The sequence below is a fragment of the Hyaloscypha bicolor genome (assembly GCF_002865645.1).
Source record: "Hyaloscypha bicolor E unplaced genomic scaffold K444scaffold_13, whole genome shotgun sequence".
In the NCBI taxonomy this organism is placed as follows: domain Eukaryota; kingdom Fungi; phylum Ascomycota; class Leotiomycetes; order Helotiales; family Hyaloscyphaceae; genus Hyaloscypha; species Hyaloscypha bicolor.
The window spans coordinates 149,740-170,657 of NW_020194515.1; the positions used below are offsets into that span (position 1 = coordinate 149,740).

Here is a 20,918-nt window from a genome sequence, read left to right on the forward strand (position 1 = left end):
TCAGTAACCACAGTCATGGCAGCTCCACCAGGCAAGATCGACCGTCAAACAACGACTCCCTTCTACCTAAAACTCTTCTATAGAAATGGTGCATTCCACAGGTAAGTCTCAGCCTTGCTCACGCCTTGAGTGTACCACCAATGCTAATGACTCGAACAGACTCGACGAATTCAACCCACAATCAGAACTCCCTCCTCACCTGCAAATATACACCTGGCCATCATGCACGCTCCGCGAACTCTCTCACCTTCTTACGTCCACCCTTCCCTTGTTACTGCCCGAACCAGCAATCGGCACGCGTCTCTCATTCCGCCTCATCTTCCCCGACACGCGTAACCCTGGCCCCAATTCCTCTGGGCCTGGTCGCTACATGATGAAGGATCTTGGGAGCGTGGTAATTGGTGGTGGGGGACCGGGAATCCTTCCCAGCGAAGACGAGGCCACGATTGTGCAAGGAGGTCGGATGGCTGGACCGCTGGGAGGTGAGCCTGAGAAGACGCTGCAGGATGCGAGGTTCGTGATTGGGGATTATGTTTCTTGTGCGATTATGCCGCCGATGGAGAATGGAGGTGTTGCGCCGCCTCCTTCAGGGCCTGCTCGAGGCGGCTTCGGGGCTGGGCGGGGTGACTTCAGCGGCAGAGGGGGTGGCATGGGACCAAGAGAGAATGGATATGGCGGCTTTAGAGGAAGAGGTGGTCCGAGAGGGGGTGGGAACTTTGGCCAAGGTTTCGTTCCCACCGGCGAATGGAGAAGGGGCGAGAGGTTACCTGAGGGTCCGCAAAGAGGTCGGGGATATGGTGGAGGGGGATTTGGCGGAGGCAGAGGTAGATACTAAGGAGTTCAAGGGCAATGATACCATTTTACAAGTAGATTCTTTTACCTGTTGGGAGCCTTTGGATCTAAAGTAAAGGGCTCATATACTGCAGTCCGGGACAACGGCTTCGAAGTGTATCGGGAGTCCGAAACCAGACCCCACACTTCAATCCCAAAGGTGAAGCACAAGCTTTTCGCTGCGTCGAATCTCGACCATTCACCAGTCTTGTCTTGCTTCAAAGCAGATTGTTGCTTAATTTTTTCCGATTGCAATTCTTCCAGACCTCTCATATGTACAACCCGATTCCCTCACAAGCATCCAGCACCTAAAATTCGACAATCGTGTCTCCTCTCCGCTTGCCTCTCATATCCCACTTGCCCTATACGAATGTTAGTAAATCCCCCAATATCAATTGCAACATTCTCACATCTGTGGTGTACGCCAAGTACCCAATCAGCGCCGGGAACGCAACAACATATGCAAAGGTGATTCTCGCAGTCCGGCCTGTCCATCTGAAGTACTTGTGCCGATTGAGGAACATATCTGCGCTCCGTTAGACTCCATGCTCCCAGTACAGTCGAGGGAAGGGTCGCTCGTACTATTGTATTTGACCAACGCCGGGTCGAGCGCGAGGGCTACCACTTCTCGTCAGTATGCGTTCTTGTTAATTAGGGGAAGCAATTGAGCTTACGGTGGTTGTGATGGCCTGCCATGATGAATTGTGCTGGCGCTCGCCGTGGATGTTCTGTTCGTCGTTGTCGTTGCCAGCTCTGGTGAGGATTGAGGTTCACGATCCCGTGATCTCGCTGCCGAGAGACGGTCGATGTTTGGCTGTGCCGAATTGCAAGGGTCTGGAGCTAAGTGGAGTTAATGATCGGCTCTTCTGATGCGCCGAGGCTGCTTGCTGGTCGTACTTTGTACTTCCGTACCACGAGCATCTGAATCTTAAAATGCTTCACGTCCACCCTTTCTTCGTTGTATTTTCTTTTCCCTCTTCAGACCTCCTAGCAATTATCCAATTCTCCTTCAATCATTTTTTGAATTCCACTTCACAATGGCTTCACCACAAGCAGCTGATCAACCACTTATTAAGCTTTATTGGTGAAAATACATCCTATGTCTCAGGTGAGAACTGCAATTGACAACCACAGGCTGGAACAATCACGGTCTCAACGCGTCCTCTGGCTCCTCGAAGAATTGAAAGTCCCCTACGAACTGGAGATCTTCCACCGCGACAAGAAAACCCACTTTGCACCCCCAGAACTCAAGAAAGTCCATGCTCTCGGCAAATCACCTGTAATTTCTGTCACAGTTCCTGGCTCTTCCGAACCAGTTGTCATTGCAGAGAGTGCATTCATCATTGAATATCTTTTGGACCACTTCTCGAATGGGAGTACTCTGTTACCAAAGCGTTGGAAAGAAGGGAAAGAGAATAAAGTGGGAGGCGAGACGGAGGAGTGGTTGAGGTTTAGATATTTCATGCATTATGCTGAGGGAAGGTGAGTCGGGATTTTTTTCTGCCCTAAATTGTATTATGCGTTAACTACTTTTGATGTATCCTGGAGGCTATCTTGTTCGCAGGACCGTACTATTGCAAATCCTTTCTTTGAGAGCAATACTGACCCAACAAATTGAATAGTTTGATGGCATATATGATGATAGCCCTCGTCGCGCTTTCAATCAAAGGAGCCCCAGTACCTTTCTTCATCCGCCCAATCACGAACGGTGTTTCAGGCAAGATCCATTCCGGTTTCCTCGATCCAAACTTCGCTACACAGTTCACTTTCCTAGAGGGACAACTTAAAACCTCTGGAGGAAGTTATCTTTGTGGGCCGAACCTTACGGGTGCGGATATCTTGTTGAGTTTTCCGTTGATTGCTGGCGGTTCCAGAGCGGGTTTGACAAAAGAGAAATACCCCACGCTTCATGCCTATGTTGAGAGGTTGGAGAATGAGCCTGGTTATAAAAAGGCTGCGGACAAGATTATTGAGATTGAAGGGAAGTTTGAGGCGACTCTTTAAGTCCTCCGTGAGAGTAACCGGGGTTGGGAGAGATGGTACGACCCCACTCCTCATTTTAGGTGACGTCGGCGGGGGGGGGTATATACAGAGCAAGTTTCTCATTCAAGTTTGATTGCGACGTTTAGAGTAATAATTCTGGGCGTTGAGCTATCATTTCTTCACCTAGTCTACGTTCAACCATTCACTCCGGAGTATATCTCGATCTCAAGCGTTTGTCGCATATTGCTCTAATGTTCCAAAAGTTCTGGGACAATGAGATTGTCGTGGAAGAGAGTGAATCTTCATGGTCAAATATTTGTTTCAGATCTCGCGATTCGGTAAAGAACTGTTATGCCCATTTGACCTTTCATCCGAGGTTCGAATGTAAAAGTAATAGCAGATCGGTATGTGTTATTCACTCCTCCATTCCCTTCAATACTCCACTCCCATCTGAACCCCTAATTTAATCTTACTCCCTTTCATCTCACTCCCTCGCTTGCATAGAGCCATGATTACGTATATTCCAGTTTTCATCCGAACTTAAAATGAAAAGTGAAAAGCACCCGGATGAATTTTGGTATAGATCTCATGTTCCGAGAATTCAGACGACAATTGACTTTTATTTGAAGATATGGGAGGAGAGCGAATAATTGACGAGGTGTTTTGAGTTGTCTGGAGCGGTCCCCGTTTCTGCCCTTGCTCAACGATTTTGGGAAGAATTGTCTCTCCGGTCGACATTGTATCAAGATATCCAATGCCAACTAGGTCTCTGGAGCCGGCTGATGCAGTGGGTTAAGGACTAGATGTGCAAAATCCGTGAGTGAAAACACCAGGAAGATTGATTCTCTGGTCGTATCAACGACCCAAAGGTCTGACGGTGTGATGTGGCGTCGTTCGATGGAACCTTCCAAGATAATATTGATCCTTAGATGTCGCCACGCATGTTGAAAGTCGACCAGGTGGGAAGGGTTCACTGTTAGCCCTTCTCGGCCAACGCCTACTATCGTCATCAAGTATCCCCTGATGCTGCAGCAGCCAAGACCTTTCCAAGTTGTAAGCGATTCTGGTCGGTCGACTGATAGAGGTTTCCTGGGGTCGGGACCCAATGTTCCAACAAATTCTAGTACATTTAACTCTCGTTCACTCACGCCATTCACAGAAACTCGATCATTTCTTCTAGATCTCATATCTCATTGATTCATTAACCGCGAGGTATCTAATTTTTAAAGATATGCTTCATACAATACATACAAAATCATCTACACATCGCTCGCATGCAAAACTCCCTTCCCAATGCCTTTCACCCTTCCCTTAATCACCGCTTCTAACGCCCGTCCAACCGCATTTAGATCCCCCAATAATGTTACATGTCCCCGATCGCTCGAGATCCGCCCTCCATTGACAGCTTTATACCCATCAGGCAACATCGCCTCTCTCGCCAGACACACTCCATCGCCGCTTGCAAAAGCAAGGTTGTCGTACACATCCGAGCAGGGGATCCCTTCTCGACCATCAACTTTCGCTCCATACACCGTTGGAATGGATTTCCCGTAGATTACAGCGACAGGTGGATATTGATTTGATTCTGAAAGCTCGGGCTTGAAATGCAGTTCTTGTTTAAACTTCTTTGCCTCTGCCAGAGTGCGGCGGAGATAGGCAATTGCCTTCTCTCGAGGAAGTGTAACGGCAGTTGAGACGGATTGGTTCGTGCTATGCCCTTTGCCAACGGGATTTGTGTTGCTTCCCATTTGGGGTGCCAATGTTCTATCCGTACCACCATCCGACCCTCGAACAATATCAGCCGCTCGAGTCGTCATTGTAAGTGGTGATTGTGAATGATTCTTGTTCTCATCATCATAAGTGTTTGCTGATGCTTGAGGAGGAGATGTGCCCGATATTGACTTCTTCCCGGCCAGTGGAAGATTCAGTAAGCTCGAAGACTTATTGAGTAGCCCTCCAAGACCACCAGATTGAGGGTTGCGAGGTGGCAGTGGCGGATCTGTGCAAGGCGACCATCGATACTTGATCCAATCGTCAATGCTAAAGAAATCTACTGGGTACTTCTGTCTGGTGTTGATATCAAAGAAGCAACCCCCATCTTCTGGGAGCAAGACGAAACTGGTCCGAAGAGTGAAATTGACTTGCGCAGTCAACACACGAGAACTGAGCAGAACAGCATCTCCATTTCTCAGTGGGCCCAAAATGTTCACACAGGATTTAGGCACGCCTGCATACACAACACCAGAAAATAGCTCAGGCCGCTTGTTCACAACATGCCGAGTGATTAGGCCGCCTAAGCTGTGAGCAATTACCAGAGCACCGGATCCGAATCCACCCTTGGTCGAGTTGGATGGAAGTTTATCCAAAAATTCGGTGAGCTGCCGGCTAAGAAGGTGTGGACTCAGTCTCCAATCGTATCCGTAATCATAAACACGCAGTTTTCCACTCCTAGCATTCTCGCATTCGGATAGTCGTTTGAACAATCTTCTACTGATATCGACAGGCCCGATATTTTGCAACATTCCAGAAGGATAGATCGTTTCCGGCATTCGTTCCTCGTCCTCGGGATTAAGCCCAACTTCTAAATCCACCTTGCGAATATTGAGGCCCACCTTCACTGGCACCCAAACTTGTCGATTAGTCTTCGTAGAGCGGAGAATTGACCCTCGATAACCGCCCATGATCACCACGTCCCCAGTCAACGATTCCAGAGCTCGATCAAAGGCAGTTGATGCTGATCCTTCCATCATTGGAAGAGCACTGCCGATCGCCGCTTCTGGTTTTGATATAGCAGCCCCAATCATTCCAAGGTCTATGGCGGGTTTCGTAACAGTATCTGGAGTCCTCTTATGAATGGCTGTCGGTAGAATTTCTGAGGTCACATCAGTATCTGTCCTCCATGGTACATTGGCGGTAGTCAAAAAGCTCATGCTGAAGCTAAAACTGGGCACGCGGGGCATACTTGGCATGCTGGGCATTGTTGGCATTCTAAAGCTAGACCTGTCCTGTAAAGAATCTCGGATTGCCTTTACGCGTGAGTTCACCTGTTCGGTGTGTTTCTCGAACCGGGTATCATCACCAAGAGATGAAGCCCTTGACAGTGAATGGTAAAGTAAAGAATTATCGGATGTCGATCTGCGAATAGCCTTTGGCCTCGGCGGTCCTCCTGACGTTCCTTGACGTGCTAGTACCTGAGGGTGCGTTGTTATTATCGATTCAAAGGCTCGTGCATTGGGAAGAGAACCCGTATTGGGAAACCGAGATGTTGTAGGATTCGGCGAGCGGGGAGCAGAGGAAGGCCCAGAAAAATCCTTAGAAAAGCTTGATGATCCTCTATGCCTGGATTTTTGGCTTCCACTTGAGGACCCAAATAGATTTCCAACCTGAGCCATTGATGGCAACCCTTTTGGCAAGAGTTTTTTCAGGGCCTCAGCACCGCCAGAGAGAGACCTCGTTCTGGAAGTATCAAAAACTCCATGCAGTGGCGATTGCTGAAGGACATCTCCTCGCTGTAGAACCATAGTTTTGGCTCCGGCATGCCAAGGTGTGGGCATTCCGGGAGATTCCAATTTTGGTGAAGGGAGCTCTTCTAAAGACAACCCTCCACTTTGATTCGATGCATGAGCCTCGTTCGTTGCCCTAGCAGGCGCTGGGAGATCCACGGGTAGTTCTAGTCCCAGATCACCCTCCGAATGGCTCTCAGCCTCCACTGGAGGGGACTCCAATTCGCTGTCAAACAAGCCGCCGCCTTCTAACTCCTCCATCACTGCGGCTTTCTCCAACGCTGGCGTTTGCGGTGATTTGAGCCGGCTGGCAACAAGACTGAGAGAGGGCTCTATGAGCGAGTGTGCATCTTCGTTAGTGATGTTGGAAATAGTAATAGGCTCCATGTCGTCCATGTCGTCCGACAACTCCTGTAAATTTGCTGGCAGCGAACCTGGCACTTGGACAGAGGCGAAATCCACACGACTTTGGTCAATTGACCGTGTACCGACGGCACGATCACTGGTAATGTCTACCATTATATCGTCGAGCCCCGGCGTCGGTCAAGAGAGTTGTTGGAGGTTACGTATTCATGTACGAGAAGGAATGAAGGCTGTGCTGAGCTGACCGGACCTTCCGGATTTCTGTGGCGAGCATTAGCTTCGGAGGTGTCCCATTATTGAACAACTTACCTTCCGCCTCCCACCGCAAACAGCTGTTCGATAGATCATATCGTGAGTTTGTGAAGCGCAACTGAAATGAGTGGTGCTCCATAGTGTTGCTTGCGCATGCAATTGGAAGCGAGAGGTTTGACGTACCCGTACGTCATTCTGCGATCCAAGTTGCCGGATGTTCATCCAAAACGTGTCTGAATGCCAGGGACTGCTGTGCCTCTCGCTGTTTAAAGCATTTTCCTTTACAGTCCAACGACAATGATGTTAAGGTTTTGAGTAGTTTCGCACGTAAGATTTACATTTTCTACCTCATCAACGTCGAGGCCTACACAAGGCTGAGCGTGTGACAATGATCTGCGGCTTGGCTCATAGTCTTGCATCAAAATGTGGAGATCCAATCAACGAGAAGCTTTGTTGAACTTGTTTCATATTCTTCCTAATAGATGCACAGAACTGTCTTCATATTTACCTCGATTAATGTTTAACAAACTGGCTCCATCAGGAGTAAATTCTGCTCGAGTGTGAATTTGCTCGAAGACCGGTAGATATTCTATGCAAATGCGGCCATGGGTTTGTCAAGCAGAGCTCACATAGTTCTTACCTTGTATTAGGAGGACGAATGAAAATACCGTCGCAAGTGACGACTTCGAGGAATGGGACCTTTCACGGCGAGCAGCTCTTTCGCACCTTGGATGTTGGGGAGCTGCTGTGGAAACCTGACCTCCCCTCGTCAAGAATCACGACTCACGCGCATCTTTTCCCCGTGAAGCACAATTCTTGCATTTGAACGGGATCTGCACCTCCTCCCTGGCAACTAGTTGAACAGGTATGAGCACAGCCACATGTTCCCGTTTTAGGCCGTTTCAGTGCCCGGACGGTTGCCGGGTCCCCTGGAGATCAACGAGTTGTGCAATTTCCCCAGGTGCTGCTTTGTGACCCAAGCGGAAATTAGGTGATGGTTCGTTTTCCTGGTCAGAGGTCCCCCTTCATTGGTGTTTCCGTGGACAATTCCAAACGTCGAGGAGCGAAATCACAGATTTCAAGAGTCCATAGAGATGGGCCAAACAAGAATTGAATATTTTCAGAAATTGAATTTCGGAGGACCGTTTAACGCTAAGCTACCCAAAGGCGGAGGATCGACCCCTTATGCAACAAGTCTTGCTCGATAATGATACTTGACTCCAGCCCCTAAGTGTGCCAAAGCCAGCCCAGCCGTGCTCCATGATTAAGAAATTACATAATGCGAATCTAGACGCACAAATCATGCTCCAAATATTTTGATCGAACCACTGTCATAAAGCCATAGCCTGAATCGAAGGCCGATTGAATCAGGCTTCAAATGCAAATGACTTATGCGAAGAGGAAAGCGGCAACACCAGCAGCGGCTGCGAGAACAACTGAACGCTCGACGCTGGATGCAGCACCGGTGGCGTATTGTGATGGGGTTGAGGTGGCATATGGGGTGCTGCGGCGTTGTTAGTGACTCGTCTTCTGGCAGGTGGAATTCAACTTACGTGGCGTTTTGAGCATATGAAATGTATCCAGTGGAGGATGCAACTGGAGTTGGGGTGACGGTGTACACCTTGGTGATCACAGTTGGGATGCAAGTGGTGATGTAGCTGGTTGCCAGGGAGACGGGGGAGGAAACTGGGTACACTGGGTATGTTGGTGCAGCAGCATAGGTGGAGGTGGTGACGGGAGCAGAGGTGTTGGCATAGACTGGGTAAGAGGTGGCGTTTGAAAGGGTGCTGGTGTAGGTCTTGGCCGGGCAGTTGGTTACCTCAGGTCCGCAGGAAGTGATGGTGTCAACGACGGTTGTGCTCTGATACTGGTTAGTCTGGGAGTTGCCGAAGCAGGTCGGGCTGAGCTTACAGTCGTGCTGTAGTAAACAGCTTCACCTGCGGAGACAGCGGTGGCCATGACGGCAGCGGCGATAACGGAGAAACGCATCTTGATAATATTGATTACTGGGGAAGGTTGGTGGGGGTTGGGTTTGTGAGGTGCTGAAGAGCGGTGATGAATAGCTGATTCTGTAAAAGAATGGACGACCGAAGTCAAAGGGTATCAAGAAATTTGGAGGATGGAAGATTGGCTGTTTGGCTGGAGAGAGAAGAAGAAGAAGAGGGTAGAGCTGGGTGTGCGGCCCATATAAGTGTTTGGGGAGATTAAACAAGTGGCTTGCAGGGAAGAGGTTGCTGTTCACTGAATTTAGCCACTTAGCGGTCAGAATGTCGTGACGCCACATGCTCATTTCGACTGAAGTTCTGAACGTTCCGTCAGCATGGGGTCCAGGACGAACGGCGGCAAGGCCTGCAGCTGCCAGCCATGGGCAGCCAGAGGCCCAGAGCAGGGCAGATGGCCGCTGTCGCGCAACCGAGAGCAGAGGCCGAGGAGGCAATCTGCGCGAACTTTGAGGAAACCTGGAAAAGGAGGCGACGGCGACCTCCCGGGAGCAGCCTAGCGCGCTGCTGACCGATGTCGCGCTCCTTGTGCGCGCGAATCAGGATCGCCGCAAAGGTGCTTTGAAGCTCGCTCATTGGGCACGTTTTTATATTTGCGTGGGCCAGGGCCAGCGAGGACACAGAAGCGACCCTGGCCCCCTGGTCTGGGAGATGAGGGTCTCCGAGATGAGCGCCGACTCGTCGCCGGTTCGCCAAGGGTCAGCCACTACTGCAGGTCCCAGGAACACCGCCAGCGGCCAGCGACCTTCGTCCAATCTTCCTAAGCGGGCCAGCTCCCCAGCACTGCCAGCAGCTGGCCACTCAGGGCCACCGTGCTTCACGTTTCGCCGCGCACAGCGCTCATGCTCCCACAACTGACTGGGTGCTGGAACAAGTGGAGAAGAGCAGCCGTTTGCCCCCCACTGTGCTCACAATAATCTTGTCGAAATTTGAATAAACATCAAGTCTAAATTGCTCGCAGACGAACCGCGGCGGTGGATGTCAGATTCACGCCGAGCACTTCCAGAAATATCCCCCGCGGCTCTGGACCTCTGAACTTGTTCTTGGCCCCAGGGTTTTGAATGATGGGCATTGGGCACTCAAATGAGTGTTTGCCATGGTCCCCCATCTTCCTTCCCGTGGATCTCTTACCCAGGCCCGCCCCATCTGTGCAAGTCCAGCAGGTCTCTCCGTGATGAAGGGGCGGTTGTATTTCGGCAAGGAGATTTGTGTTTCTCCGCAATCTGCTCTGCAATTGCTTTTGGCAAGATCTCCAAATGAACTCATGCGCTTGTGCGAACAAAGGTGCAAAGCGGATGAGACCCGGCTTCTGTGAAAAGGGCACTGCGACTTCTGAGCTGACATCCCCCGTGGAGTTGGGCTGAGAAGCTTTAATAACGAGTGCGAAGTCATATTATCCAATATTCTACCTTCCACTTTGAAACATTGTTAGAACTGTCCAACGCCCGTCGCGAAAGTTCCTTTGGTGGGGAATTAATTTCAGGAAATTCGGGGTTGAGAGACCAAGAGCTGGGGCCATCTGCGAGCCCCGTCTGAATAAAGCTATCCATTTGCCACTGGACTTATCAACAAAGGGGGCTCCTGATGCTGTATGTGGTTCCAGGGCTGCTGAAGTGGCCATCACTTTCTTTCTCGATGTTCTTGACTTCGTTGCAATCAACAGCTATGAACGCCTTCCGGAAGCTTCCATGTGGCTGAGATGTTTGACACTCGGCTTGCATTTCAACTTTGCCCACGAAGGACTTCTCCGCGGTGTCAAGACAGACAGAGCCGACAAAATCACATCTTGTCTACGAGGCAAGATTGTGGTGAACCTGCTAGTCAAAGTTGACATACAATGTCTAGATTGGGAGAGTTTTGGTGCTGTGCATTGTTTTTGAGCGTGCTGCCACAATCAACCCAGAGATCAAGGCGGAAGTATGAAAAATTGATTCACACTCAGGTTCTCCAACACCAGACGTGGCAATCCACTTTGGACATACGGCTTCATGGTCCCCTGTCCCGTTTTGAGAAACTCAGTGCTCGAGGAACAGCAAAATAGCATTCCGGACAACTCATTGACGATGTACGAGCAATCTCGGAAGAATTGAATCGAAGAACAGCAAATGGGTCAATACAACAGGCACTTGCCAGAGAAACCACTTCCCACCTGTGGTCAGCTTCGCCAACTCAATCGATGCATGGGAACGTCTAAGCAGCCGGCCCCTTCAGAGGATGCTACTGTGTCTTCCATTTTGTGTCTTACGATTCGATCTGGAGCCTGTTGGGATGCTGATGAAAGCCTTTGTGCCGGCGTGCAAAAAACACCGGCAGTATGAAAGTAAAGCGTTCTCAAACTCCAATGCAAGCGCTTGCGACACCGAGATGAGAAGGCTAGAGGGTGGGGCTTTAAACATCAACTAGATGCTTGCCTTTCAATCACCTTCTCGGATACAGAGCTTGAGCCTTCTTCGTCGCCTTCACCAGTAGAACTGTGTTGCATGGAAGGGCAGATGAATGGTAGAGGACTAGGGACTATCAACTTTGTGGCAACTGGCGACCGCGAGACTTCGAAAGGATCTGTGCTTCGCATGGAACGGGTCCTGGACATCAAAAGGGCCTTGGGGCAAGAACAAGAATGAGCCTTGGTTGTCGGTGGTAGTTGAATTAAGGGAGAGATGCGACCATTCGGATGCATGACGTAAGAGATTCGACTCGATTGACCTTCCTCTGCCACGGCAACTCTGGAATGTGGAATCTCCAAGTGGTGAGCCATTGTTGAACGAATCCCAGGACTCCGAGGTGAGACCCAGGGGGAGGATTATCTGGTACCTTTTTTGGGGGGGGGGGTGGGGCTTGTGGGGATTGGCAAGGAGAGGAAGCTATCAGTCCGCGGGTTTTTGGATGCAGGATGAGCCATAGAATATTAGGAAAAAAACTACGAGCTGTTCGATTCCTTCATGGAAGAGGTCAAATCTTTTTGCGCATCGACTTGACTTTTGATGCTATAAACAAAAGGACACCATCGTCTTCGAGCCCCTGAAACCTTATGAACTCAAGTATGGTTGGCCCCGCCTAATCTCCAACTATTACCGACCACAAAAGAGGAAAACTTTTCGATCAGAAGAAATGGAACTCTGGTACTGCCGAGACCCGGAATTGAACCTTGGAAATTTTAGGAAATTTTTCTTACCTTGATAATATTAATAGAACTCATTGCGGACCTATTTAATTATTAGTATTTTGGGTCATCTGGCTAAAGGTGACGATATATAGACATAGAAAAGATTGGCAAAAAAAATTGGAACTCTTATTGCCGAAACCCAGAATTGAACCTTGGGAATGTTAGGATATTTTTCATATCTTGACAAGATTACAAGAACTCACTAGGGATCTTCTTGAGTATTAGCGTTCTGTAGTACTTTGCTTGTAAAGAGATCAAATTTACCTTCGCATTTAATGCCAAGAGTGGTATACAAGTGCGACGCGTTACCACTGCGCCACTGGTGGAGAGTTAGTACCACATCACCTCCGAAGATTGGCGTGAAGACTTACTTCCGGCTAGCTGAGTTTGAGCCAAAAATCGCTTATTTGAATACATAAGACCGTTAGGAAAACGGCGGTCAAAAAGAGCGCTTTTTGGCTTCGGACACACAGCTGGCGCTACTTCCACACCTCACCTCAGCCCCACGAGAACAACAAACCATCATGGAAATATATCAGCCAACCCTCAAAAACAGATATATCATAGATATAGTTCTAGAATAACTTTTCCATAAGAGCTTCTAGCTCTACACCAGCCTCAGATAGCTCCATAATCAAATGCTTCTCTTCACCACGGGTCAAAACTCGACCAAAGAATAATTCAATTCATTGGTTTCATGTCCTGCATGTGTCATTAAGATCCTCAGCACTCTGGTCTTTTACTTCTACTGTACACATATCTTCGGCTCTCTCTCATGGTTTTCTCATTAGAACCGGAAGGGAATCTGGAACCACACAAAGCTTCACGCCTCCACCCGAAAGTCGCTGCACAAGTACAAACCATTTTGCTCTCCTCTCCCCTCTAATTACTCCGTCTTCACCAACGAAGTGTCGTCAGAAGAAGGGCTTGCTCCACCGCCAACGATCGCCAAGCCTTGCAAGATCTCACATCCACTCGCGTATACCATATATGTGGGAAGAACGATCCAGGCGCCACTGCAAAGTATTAGCAATGCAGTTCAACTGGGACGACAACTTACTTGGGAATAATCCAGAGAAACAGTAGGTCCGTGAAGTTATTGTGGCCGATGTTTTCAAACCCAGAATAGTACTCATTGAGCCCTAAAGAGATTTAGCAAAAGTCCAGAGCTCATCAATCGAAACTTACAGTACAAAACTGTCTTGCTAAGTGTCATCAGAGCAGCGCTGTACACAACCAAGACAGCTAAACCACCCATCTCCCCATCTACATATCGTTGTTGGCCCAAGAATCCTACAGTTGAAGCCTTTGGAGCACCTCGCCCCTGAGCCTTTGATTGTTTCCCGTACGAGTACAGAATGTACAGATAATAACCATACATCAAGGATTCGATAACGTTCAGCATGCCTTGCGCTGACGTGAACCCATTGTGTTCATTGAATGCCTTCCACCCATATATGAAATCTATCTTCCCATACAATTCGTAGGGGACGTACAGCGGCCAGTGAAGCCATCCTCCAGGCATCGTGGACGGTCGAAACAGAACATAAAAAGTATCCCAGCTAACGAGAGGTAGAGAAACGAACAGCCATATAATGGCGAGATTCGAAGGAGTATGCGCCCATTTTCCTTTGCGAGCAAGGCGGGATCGCGATGACTTCGACGGGGTAGAGGGTGTTGATTTGCCAGGCGTAAGGTCGGGCTCAGGGAATTCCTTAGGGTGACCACGAGTAGAGACCATTTTGTCTATGGGGCATCTATCTCAGTGAATTGACGCGACGATGATTAAATGGGCGAAGGAGAGGGGCAGAGAGGTATGGCGAGTTCTTGTTTTAGTTTTAGCCTAGTTAGGGTTTAGTCGTGACATACAGTGGTATGCAAAAACTCCCTGTTTTAGCGCGTTTTTGACGAAAAGTGGTACCACCAGTGGGTGTCCGAATTCATGACGCACGGGCCAAAATCGCCAAAATCACACCAAAAGCAGCCCTTTTCACAGCTTCGTAACTTAACGAAATTATGTTGCAAGGGCATATAAAAACTATATGCATAGATTGACTATAATCTAGAGACTAGATTGTATTAAGAAATTTTTCTTTAAAACGCAATTTTAAAGAGTTATGTTAAAAGACCCGATTTCGCTAATAAATATGTGGTGCAATTTGGTGCGAAAATCTAAATGTGAAATCTGTAGCTAAAACAATTAGTTAATTGAAATTATAAAGTATAAAGATTGATTCTATTGCGTATCTCTTTTCATATTTCTCATTCCCTGGAATTTTATTAAAGGGCTGTTTTTTAATAGATTTACAAAGTGGATGGTTTTGGGTGTGATTTTGGCGATTTTGGCCCGTGCGTCACGAATTCGGACACCCACTGGTGGTACTCGATTTCCCGCTTAAATGCACGCCCCGCTTAAATGCACGGCCGAATTGCATAGAAAATCGCGAAAACTTATAGTTTTAATATCTTTATAACTTTTATATTAATTAATAAAAAAATTTACTTTTTTAAATATAATATATAAAAATAGGAATAGTTATATATTATAACCTTAAAAATAATAATATCGTAAATATAAGTACTTTATTTTAAAGGTTTATAAAAGACGTAATTTTTTTCTTAAAAAAATATTTTTAAAAATTAGTTTATTTAGAAATAAAATATCTAAAAATAAAACTTTAAGTTTTTTGAATCTTCTATATTAATACATATATATTTATATAAATATTTTATATTTTATATTTTATTAAGTAATTGAAATTTTAATTTTTTCAAAAACTATAGAATAATAAATAAATAATAAATAATAATGGTTTTATATAAAAGCTATTAATTAAATTTAAATAAAACTGCTTATATTACTCATATAAGGTATAAAAAACTTAGAAATATTTTTATTTAATTTTTAATCTTTAAAATATTAAAATATTATAGTTTTTTTTAATATTTTTTAAAATTAGTAAATAAAATAAGTATTTATTAAATTTATTTAATAATATGGGCTTTTTATAAGTTAGGAACTATATTTAAGATTTAAGATTTATTTTAATTTTAATTAATATATAAGAATTTAAATAAATATAATAATTATTAAAAACTTATATTAAAAATTAAATTTATATACATAATAAATATTTTTTAGATTTTTAAGGTCTTAAGTTTCTTTATAAATAGTATTAAGGAAATTAAATTAATTAATTTCTTTTAAAATAAATTACTTTTAATTATTTTAAAAAATTAAAAATAAAACTTTAAAATTATATTTCTTATTTTATAAGGCATTTAAAAGCTATATTTACGCTGTACAATTTAATATATATTATTTTAAAATAAATTATATAAAGATTTTATAAGATTTATTATTATTACAAAAGTTATTAATTTTTTTAATAAATTACTTATTTCTTAAAAAAGTATAAATATTATTAATGAAATTGTGAAATTGTTATAAAAGTAATATAGAGTATAGAAATAGAGTACCCAGTAATTCTATAATAGCTTACCGTTTATAAATATAATTTACGGTTATTTAATAATTAAATATTTTAGTTTTCTAGTAAGGCGTGCATTCAAGCGGGCCGTGCATTTAAGCGGGAGATCGAGTACCTTGAAAAAATGGTACTGAATTATATTCAACCACCAATTGCTCCACCAAACCACGTCCGAATTAGGTAAGAAGTAGATTAATTTACTCCCCTGAAGTAGCTCTTGCTAATAATATAATCAGATTACGATCCACCCCCTCCTTCCCTCACCCGAATTTGTAGCTATTGAGCCTACACATCGAGCCGAATTCTTAGCAAATCCAACTTCTCCCCTGTCTACGAACCAATTCGCCCTTTTTTTATTAATATCGATAGGCAGATATTAGTAATTTGATATCTATGATATTAGAGGAGAAGGCTGAGCTAAAATAGCTAAAGGCGATGGAAAAATCGGGTACTAGTATGGGGATTTCTCCTTATTATGAAGGCTAAAGTCTCCCTTTGGTATACTATATGGAATTCAGAAGCTAATTAGTGTTTTATATTGAATATAGGTACTTAGTAGCACCGATTGCTAATATGGTAGCCCCATTCGAAAGCCCCATTCGACAGCTCCATTCCAAAGCACTATTCCGGACATCCAAGCAGAAGACTCGATTCGACCAGATATTGCCTTTAGTATATACCCTGAAGACGAAATTAGCTTCTACCAGGGTATAGGCAACTTACAAAAGCAGGATTATTAAGAGTTTATAAGTTCTGGGCTATTGGATAACGATTACAAGGCGATTGGGGGGTAGGGAGAATGATATTTAGAATCGAGGTTGACGAGCTGCCCCCTTGATTTCCACGTATCACTGGTTTAGGGAGGCGAGGAATGGACCAATCAGATTATAGGATTTTAGGCTCTTTTGAAGAGAGTTATTACTGGTGTTGTGGTCATTGTTTTTAGTCGAGTTTATCTACATTTGGAGTTTTTCCCTTATACTAAATATTTTTGCAACCACGGCGTAGGATTTTTTTATATTAGAATAATTAAAAGAGCTATTTCCCACGATTCTAAATCAGCTTTCGTTTTTTTAATAGCAGTTATGGTTATTAAGAACCGTAGTATTTTTTAATTAGTATCAATGTCGGCTCTCTAGTAAAATAACAAGTGATTTTGGAACCACCTTTTGTAATATTAAAATCACCAGAACTTTAAGTAATATTAAGTATGGCGATTTCATTGATTTCATACTAATTCTACAGGGAAATTCCGATATCCTGAATTATAGAAATGCCCTCCAGCCTTTCTAGCCCCCGTCCAAACCTCCAAACCTCCAAATGGTATTAATTAGGTAATTTCTAAAGTTTGGATACTTCCCATAGACTTTCCTGCAATTCCCTCGCATATTAGACTTAATATTGCGAAAGCCCCCCCTAATTGGGTTCAAAATTGGGCAATAGGGAAGCAACTAATATATCCAGATTCCCCCCCTCCTCACCCCCCTCCCACTTCTGGCACATATCAAGCACCCTCTGACTCCAGTATATACCACAGTTATCCATTATAATAATCGAAGTCTTCCCCAGCCATAAAAACACTACGGGAGTACCCTGTTTCCCATCCAAAATCGAAATTATCGTACCACTGCTCAAGGAGCTCCCGGTTCTGCACGGGTTGTGCGAGAAGATCGTAGATGGCCGCGATACGCGCGGGCTTAGGTAAGGAGCTATAATCTGCTCTTATTATTAGCAAGAGATACTTCAGGGGAGTAAATTGATCTACTTCTCATCTAATTTGGACGTGGTTTGGTGGAGCAATTGGTGGTTGAAAATGATTTAGGTAACTTTTGGTGCACCCATTTTTAAGTGTACCGCTTTTCGTCAAAAACGCGCTAAAACAGGGAGTTTTTGCATACCACTGTATCCGTGGCGGGGTCTTGCAACCTCAGACACTGCCACCGGGAGCCACGTCAGGGAGTCGAACCCTTTACTAATATCGCACTACTATTGAGTTGTTTCGGAGGACGAGTTACAAGGAGCTTTTGGGCTTTCTACGCGTCCTCCCTCCGATTTAGTAATTCAAGTACTAAAATTGTCAGTATTTCCACTGATACTTACCATTAGTTACAAGGTCCAATCTAGCGATGCAAACGGGTCCGCATATACCCTTGAACCTGTATCTAGAAGGCTTAACTGGGTAATTAATACATCTTCAGGATCCGATTCAGGCTCTCCAGAAATCTGGAGAGCGGGGGACTTGCTCAACACCTGTTCGTGGTGTCCCCTACGAACCTGCAGCTCATGCCCTGCGTCCCTGGTATTACACTACCTCCAGGGGACAGAGGAGAGTCTGCAAAGCCAAGATTGAGCGGGTGGTTGCTGGAGGTGGCCCTTTAGGGGTCCTCCTTGGAGGAAAAGGTATGGAGAATCACTCTGGGCACCTGGGAACGATCTGAGGAGAGCTTACAGGAGCCCGTGGCCGCTGATGGAGGTCTGCAGACCTCTTTAGAGGCAGAGGAACTTCATACTACCACTACACGACGTCGAATACCTCCTCGCTATCGACTCCTTCACCGCCACTCCGAATTCGAATCGATAACGACATCCCCCCTCGCAGTCGACACATATATTTGCTGGGCAAGAAGAGGGCTCAAGGTCCAACAAAGCGGCAGTTCTCTATAGCTCAAATCGATGGCTATTTCCCACGGCGCTGGCGACCATGCAGATACCCAGAAAAAACGAGAGCAGTCGTCTTCTTGTCACTCTCCCCAGTTTTGGCTTTTCCCACGGCATACACAACGGACGGATAGGTAGTTTTGGGACACTATACAAAGTCCCACGGGCTGAAAAGAGGGAGCACGAGGTATACGCTACGCTTCTACTTTCTCTCTATATACTAGACACTGTGGAGGCTGGTATATTGCTAGCCATGAGGTTGGCGTACCTGAACCTGCATTAATTGAGATACCTCATATCCTCCAATAACTACATAAAGGGCAGAGCGATAAAGTGTGGACTGCGGGCACTCTTGCGTACGGTGGCTGGGGAACACCTCTATGGCCTTGGTTTAGGGTAGACTGCGGAGCTTTTATCAGTTGTAACTACCCGGGCGTATACCTCTCCTTCTAAAAAATACAAAAACAACGTTCAACCGCAGAAACCTGGAGAGTATTACTCGGAGGGGTAAAGGGTAAGTCTGCTTGGATACTTGGTAATTGGAATAAACAAACCCCTACCCTGAAGCGTGTTTCTAGTGGGTTCGCCTCCACAAAACCTTAATTCCAACTGTCTTATTCGCCCATACCCTAACTGCAGCGTCTGTGGATCCAGACAGGACATGGGTTTATTTATCCCTACTACGAGTAATCTCTATCAGAGTAGATTTTGCTCATGCTTAGAGATCTATCTGTCATAATTCTCTTTCGCATCATACTTAGGAACATTGCAGGTGTCGACTCTAGGCCCCAGTACTAGTTTGGCTTACCAAAACTATGCGAAAGTGAGGCTTTCCATAAGCACCAGGCCCCTGTCGAAAAGAAAACCTGCCACCGACGTCTAGTTGCGTACTCCGTATACCTTACTTCCTGGGCCAAGGGACATAAGAGCTAGAAAGAGGTCTAGGGATACAGGATCTACCCAAGGCGTATCCTTCTCTAGTCGTCTCCACAGCCCCCCTGCTTTTTGCCATGTTGCTTTCGTAACTTCGCATTCTACCCAGATATGACTCCGGGAGAAGAGGTAGAGAGGGAAGCGTTTCTTTCTGGCCGGCAGTAGTGTTTAAAACCATCAGAATACGGGGCTGCGCTCGAGGCTGAGCTCATTGGAGCGCGGCACCAGCCGGGTCCGGCAAAGCTGCCAGACTCGAACGTCATCTCATCCATGCCCCAACACTAAAATTGTTGCCTCTTTGCCTCCAACAATCTGGCTTCCACATCACCTCTCTGTTTGCTCCCAATTGCAGAACATTCGCGAAGCATTCGAATCTCTTCCACCAAATGTTATAGCATCTGCAAATGGATTCGCCGTCAACGACACCTCGCCGCTCGGCACGCATCCAAAAACTCTCTCCTCCCTCCACGCCAAGCACAACCAACGGCCCTCCTTCAACTCCCTCGAAGATGCCAAAGATGGCAGCCCGAAGATCCCCTTTCATGCCAACATACCTTGAAGCGATTCTCCTCTCCATATATCCTACAACCCTGGTTGTAGGATCTCTGTTCGCCGTCCTTGATCCCGTCGCGCGGGCAGCCCCATACAACACAACAACTCAGTCGCACTATGCAAATACTGCGCCCTCTTACTTTGCCAAGAAGAGTAATGTCTTCAACATATTCTTCGTGAAGCAGGGTTGGGCGTGGGTCACATTCAGCTATCTCTTCTTCCTCTTTACACATCCCTCGGCCGGTCCTGTCGGCTCCCTCGCAGCGACTCCGAAACGAATCCGTGGTTTATTGAGATATGGCATTGTGACTCTGTGGTGGATATTTGTCACGCAGTGGTTTTTTGGTCCGCCAATCATCGATCGGGGTTTTCTACTTACCGGAGGTCAATGTGACCTGTTGGAGTTGGCGGACGAAGGCAAGTTGGAAATGGATAACACGAGACAATTTGTGACCGGTGTGGCGTGTAAAGCTATTGGTGGGAAGTGGAAAGGGGGCCATGATATTAGTGGACACGTCTTCCTGTTGGTTCTGGGAAGCATGTTCATTTTTGAAGAGGTTCTTCATGTAGTTACGAATTCTACGAGATCCAAGGAAGAGAGAACGATATTGATGAGTGATGGGGCTGTGAAGAGCGCCGAGGTAGAAGCCGAGCGGGTCACTCCTGAGGTTTCTGGACAGTGGACTCTAGGTGCGAAGATTATGCTAGGTGTAGCAGCGTTGAGTTTATACATGCTGTTGATGACAGCAGCTTACTTCCATACGTGGTTTGAAAAGGTATGTTACAAGTATTCCCACGAAGACAAGCGAACTAACAGTATCTTCAGCTCACAGGACTACTTGTAGCGATGAGCGGCATTTTTGTTGTATATTTCCTGCCTCGAGCAGTACCCGCGTTGCGACAGTTGATTGGGATGCCCGGTGTATAAGAGTGTCGGAAATGAGATAGAATTAAAATGAAGAATCTTTGCTCGATCCTTGATTTAGAATTTGCAGCGAGACAGTTCGGGAAATCCTGCTAAAATGCCCGCTCAATTGAAAGCTTCGGTTCCGTAGCCTCTAACTTTCGGTTTTGATCCCCATATGAAAATCGATATTTTTGGACCAAGAAGAGAGGGGTTCAGAATGAGAAATGATTATCGTAAATAATTCTCTCACACCTGTAATGGAGCATGACCCAAACATCGCGG

General features: G+C 46.0%; 8 protein-coding genes across 8 annotated transcripts; 4 read left to right on the forward strand and 4 right to left on the reverse strand.

The window, feature by feature from the left end:
* Positions 1–15: 15 nt before the first annotated feature.
* Positions 16–835, forward strand: K444DRAFT_516731 (uncharacterized protein; the record flags this gene model as incomplete). Its single annotated transcript, XM_024873704.1, has 2 exons — positions 16–101; positions 160–835. The coding sequence occupies 2 exons, from the start codon at positions 16–18 to the stop codon at positions 833–835; spliced, it is 762 nt and encodes a 253-aa protein (XP_024743285.1).
* A 152-nt stretch (positions 836–987) lies between these two features.
* K444DRAFT_114859 (uncharacterized protein) lies at positions 988–1,599 on the reverse strand. The gene is made up of 4 exons (XM_024870353.1): positions 1,506–1,599; positions 1,414–1,449; positions 1,242–1,357; positions 988–1,193 (listed from the first exon to the last, which is right to left on the reverse strand). Exons 1-4 carry the CDS (start codon positions 1,525–1,527, stop codon positions 1,140–1,142), a joined length of 228 nt encoding a protein of 75 aa, XP_024743286.1. The 5' UTR covers positions 1,528–1,599; the 3' UTR covers positions 988–1,139.
* A 153-nt stretch (positions 1,600–1,752) lies between these two features.
* K444DRAFT_658717 (glutathione S-transferas-like protein) lies at positions 1,753–3,027 on the forward strand. The gene is made up of 3 exons (XM_024886294.1): positions 1,753–1,915; positions 1,966–2,313; positions 2,454–3,027. The coding sequence occupies exons 1-3, from the start codon at positions 1,869–1,871 to the stop codon at positions 2,833–2,835; spliced, it is 777 nt and encodes a 258-aa protein (XP_024743287.1). The 5' UTR covers positions 1,753–1,868; the 3' UTR covers positions 2,836–3,027.
* A 960-nt stretch (positions 3,028–3,987) lies between these two features.
* On the reverse strand, positions 3,988–7,212 carry K444DRAFT_579548 (uncharacterized protein). Its single transcript, XM_024877667.1, has 2 exons — positions 6,990–7,212; positions 3,988–6,941 (listed from the first exon to the last, which is right to left on the reverse strand). The coding sequence occupies exon 2, from the start codon at positions 6,834–6,836 to the stop codon at positions 4,074–4,076; it is 2,763 nt and encodes a 920-aa protein (XP_024743288.1). The 5' UTR covers positions 6,837–6,941; positions 6,990–7,212; the 3' UTR covers positions 3,988–4,073.
* Positions 7,213–8,039: 827 nt separating this feature from the next.
* On the reverse strand, positions 8,040–9,084 carry K444DRAFT_114942 (uncharacterized protein). Its single transcript, XM_024870354.1, has 3 exons — positions 8,844–9,084; positions 8,486–8,793; positions 8,040–8,436 (listed from the first exon to the last, which is right to left on the reverse strand). The coding sequence occupies exons 1-3, from the start codon at positions 8,919–8,921 to the stop codon at positions 8,322–8,324; spliced, it is 501 nt and encodes a 166-aa protein (XP_024743289.1). The 5' UTR covers positions 8,922–9,084; the 3' UTR covers positions 8,040–8,321.
* Positions 9,085–12,706: 3,622 nt separating this feature from the next.
* Positions 12,707–13,931, reverse strand: K444DRAFT_658720 (uncharacterized protein). Its single transcript, XM_024886295.1, has 3 exons — positions 13,284–13,931; positions 13,156–13,237; positions 12,707–13,111 (listed from the first exon to the last, which is right to left on the reverse strand). Exons 1-3 carry the CDS (start codon positions 13,834–13,836, stop codon positions 12,982–12,984), a joined length of 765 nt encoding a protein of 254 aa, XP_024743290.1. The 5' UTR covers positions 13,837–13,931; the 3' UTR covers positions 12,707–12,981.
* Positions 13,932–16,920: 2,989 nt separating this feature from the next.
* Positions 16,921–17,136, forward strand: K444DRAFT_606668 (uncharacterized protein; the record flags this gene model as incomplete). The annotated part of the gene is made up of 1 exon (XM_024879035.1): positions 16,921–17,136. A coding segment is annotated over one exon (216 nt), but the record flags the coding sequence as incomplete, so codon positions are not given.
* Positions 17,137–19,695: 2,559 nt separating this feature from the next.
* Positions 19,696–20,657, forward strand: K444DRAFT_639571 (uncharacterized protein; the record flags this gene model as incomplete). The annotated part of the gene is made up of 2 exons (XM_024884395.1): positions 19,696–20,505; positions 20,556–20,657. The coding sequence occupies 2 exons, from the start codon at positions 19,696–19,698 to the stop codon at positions 20,655–20,657; spliced, it is 912 nt and encodes a 303-aa protein (XP_024743292.1).
* Between the last annotated feature and the right edge of the window lie 261 nt (positions 20,658–20,918).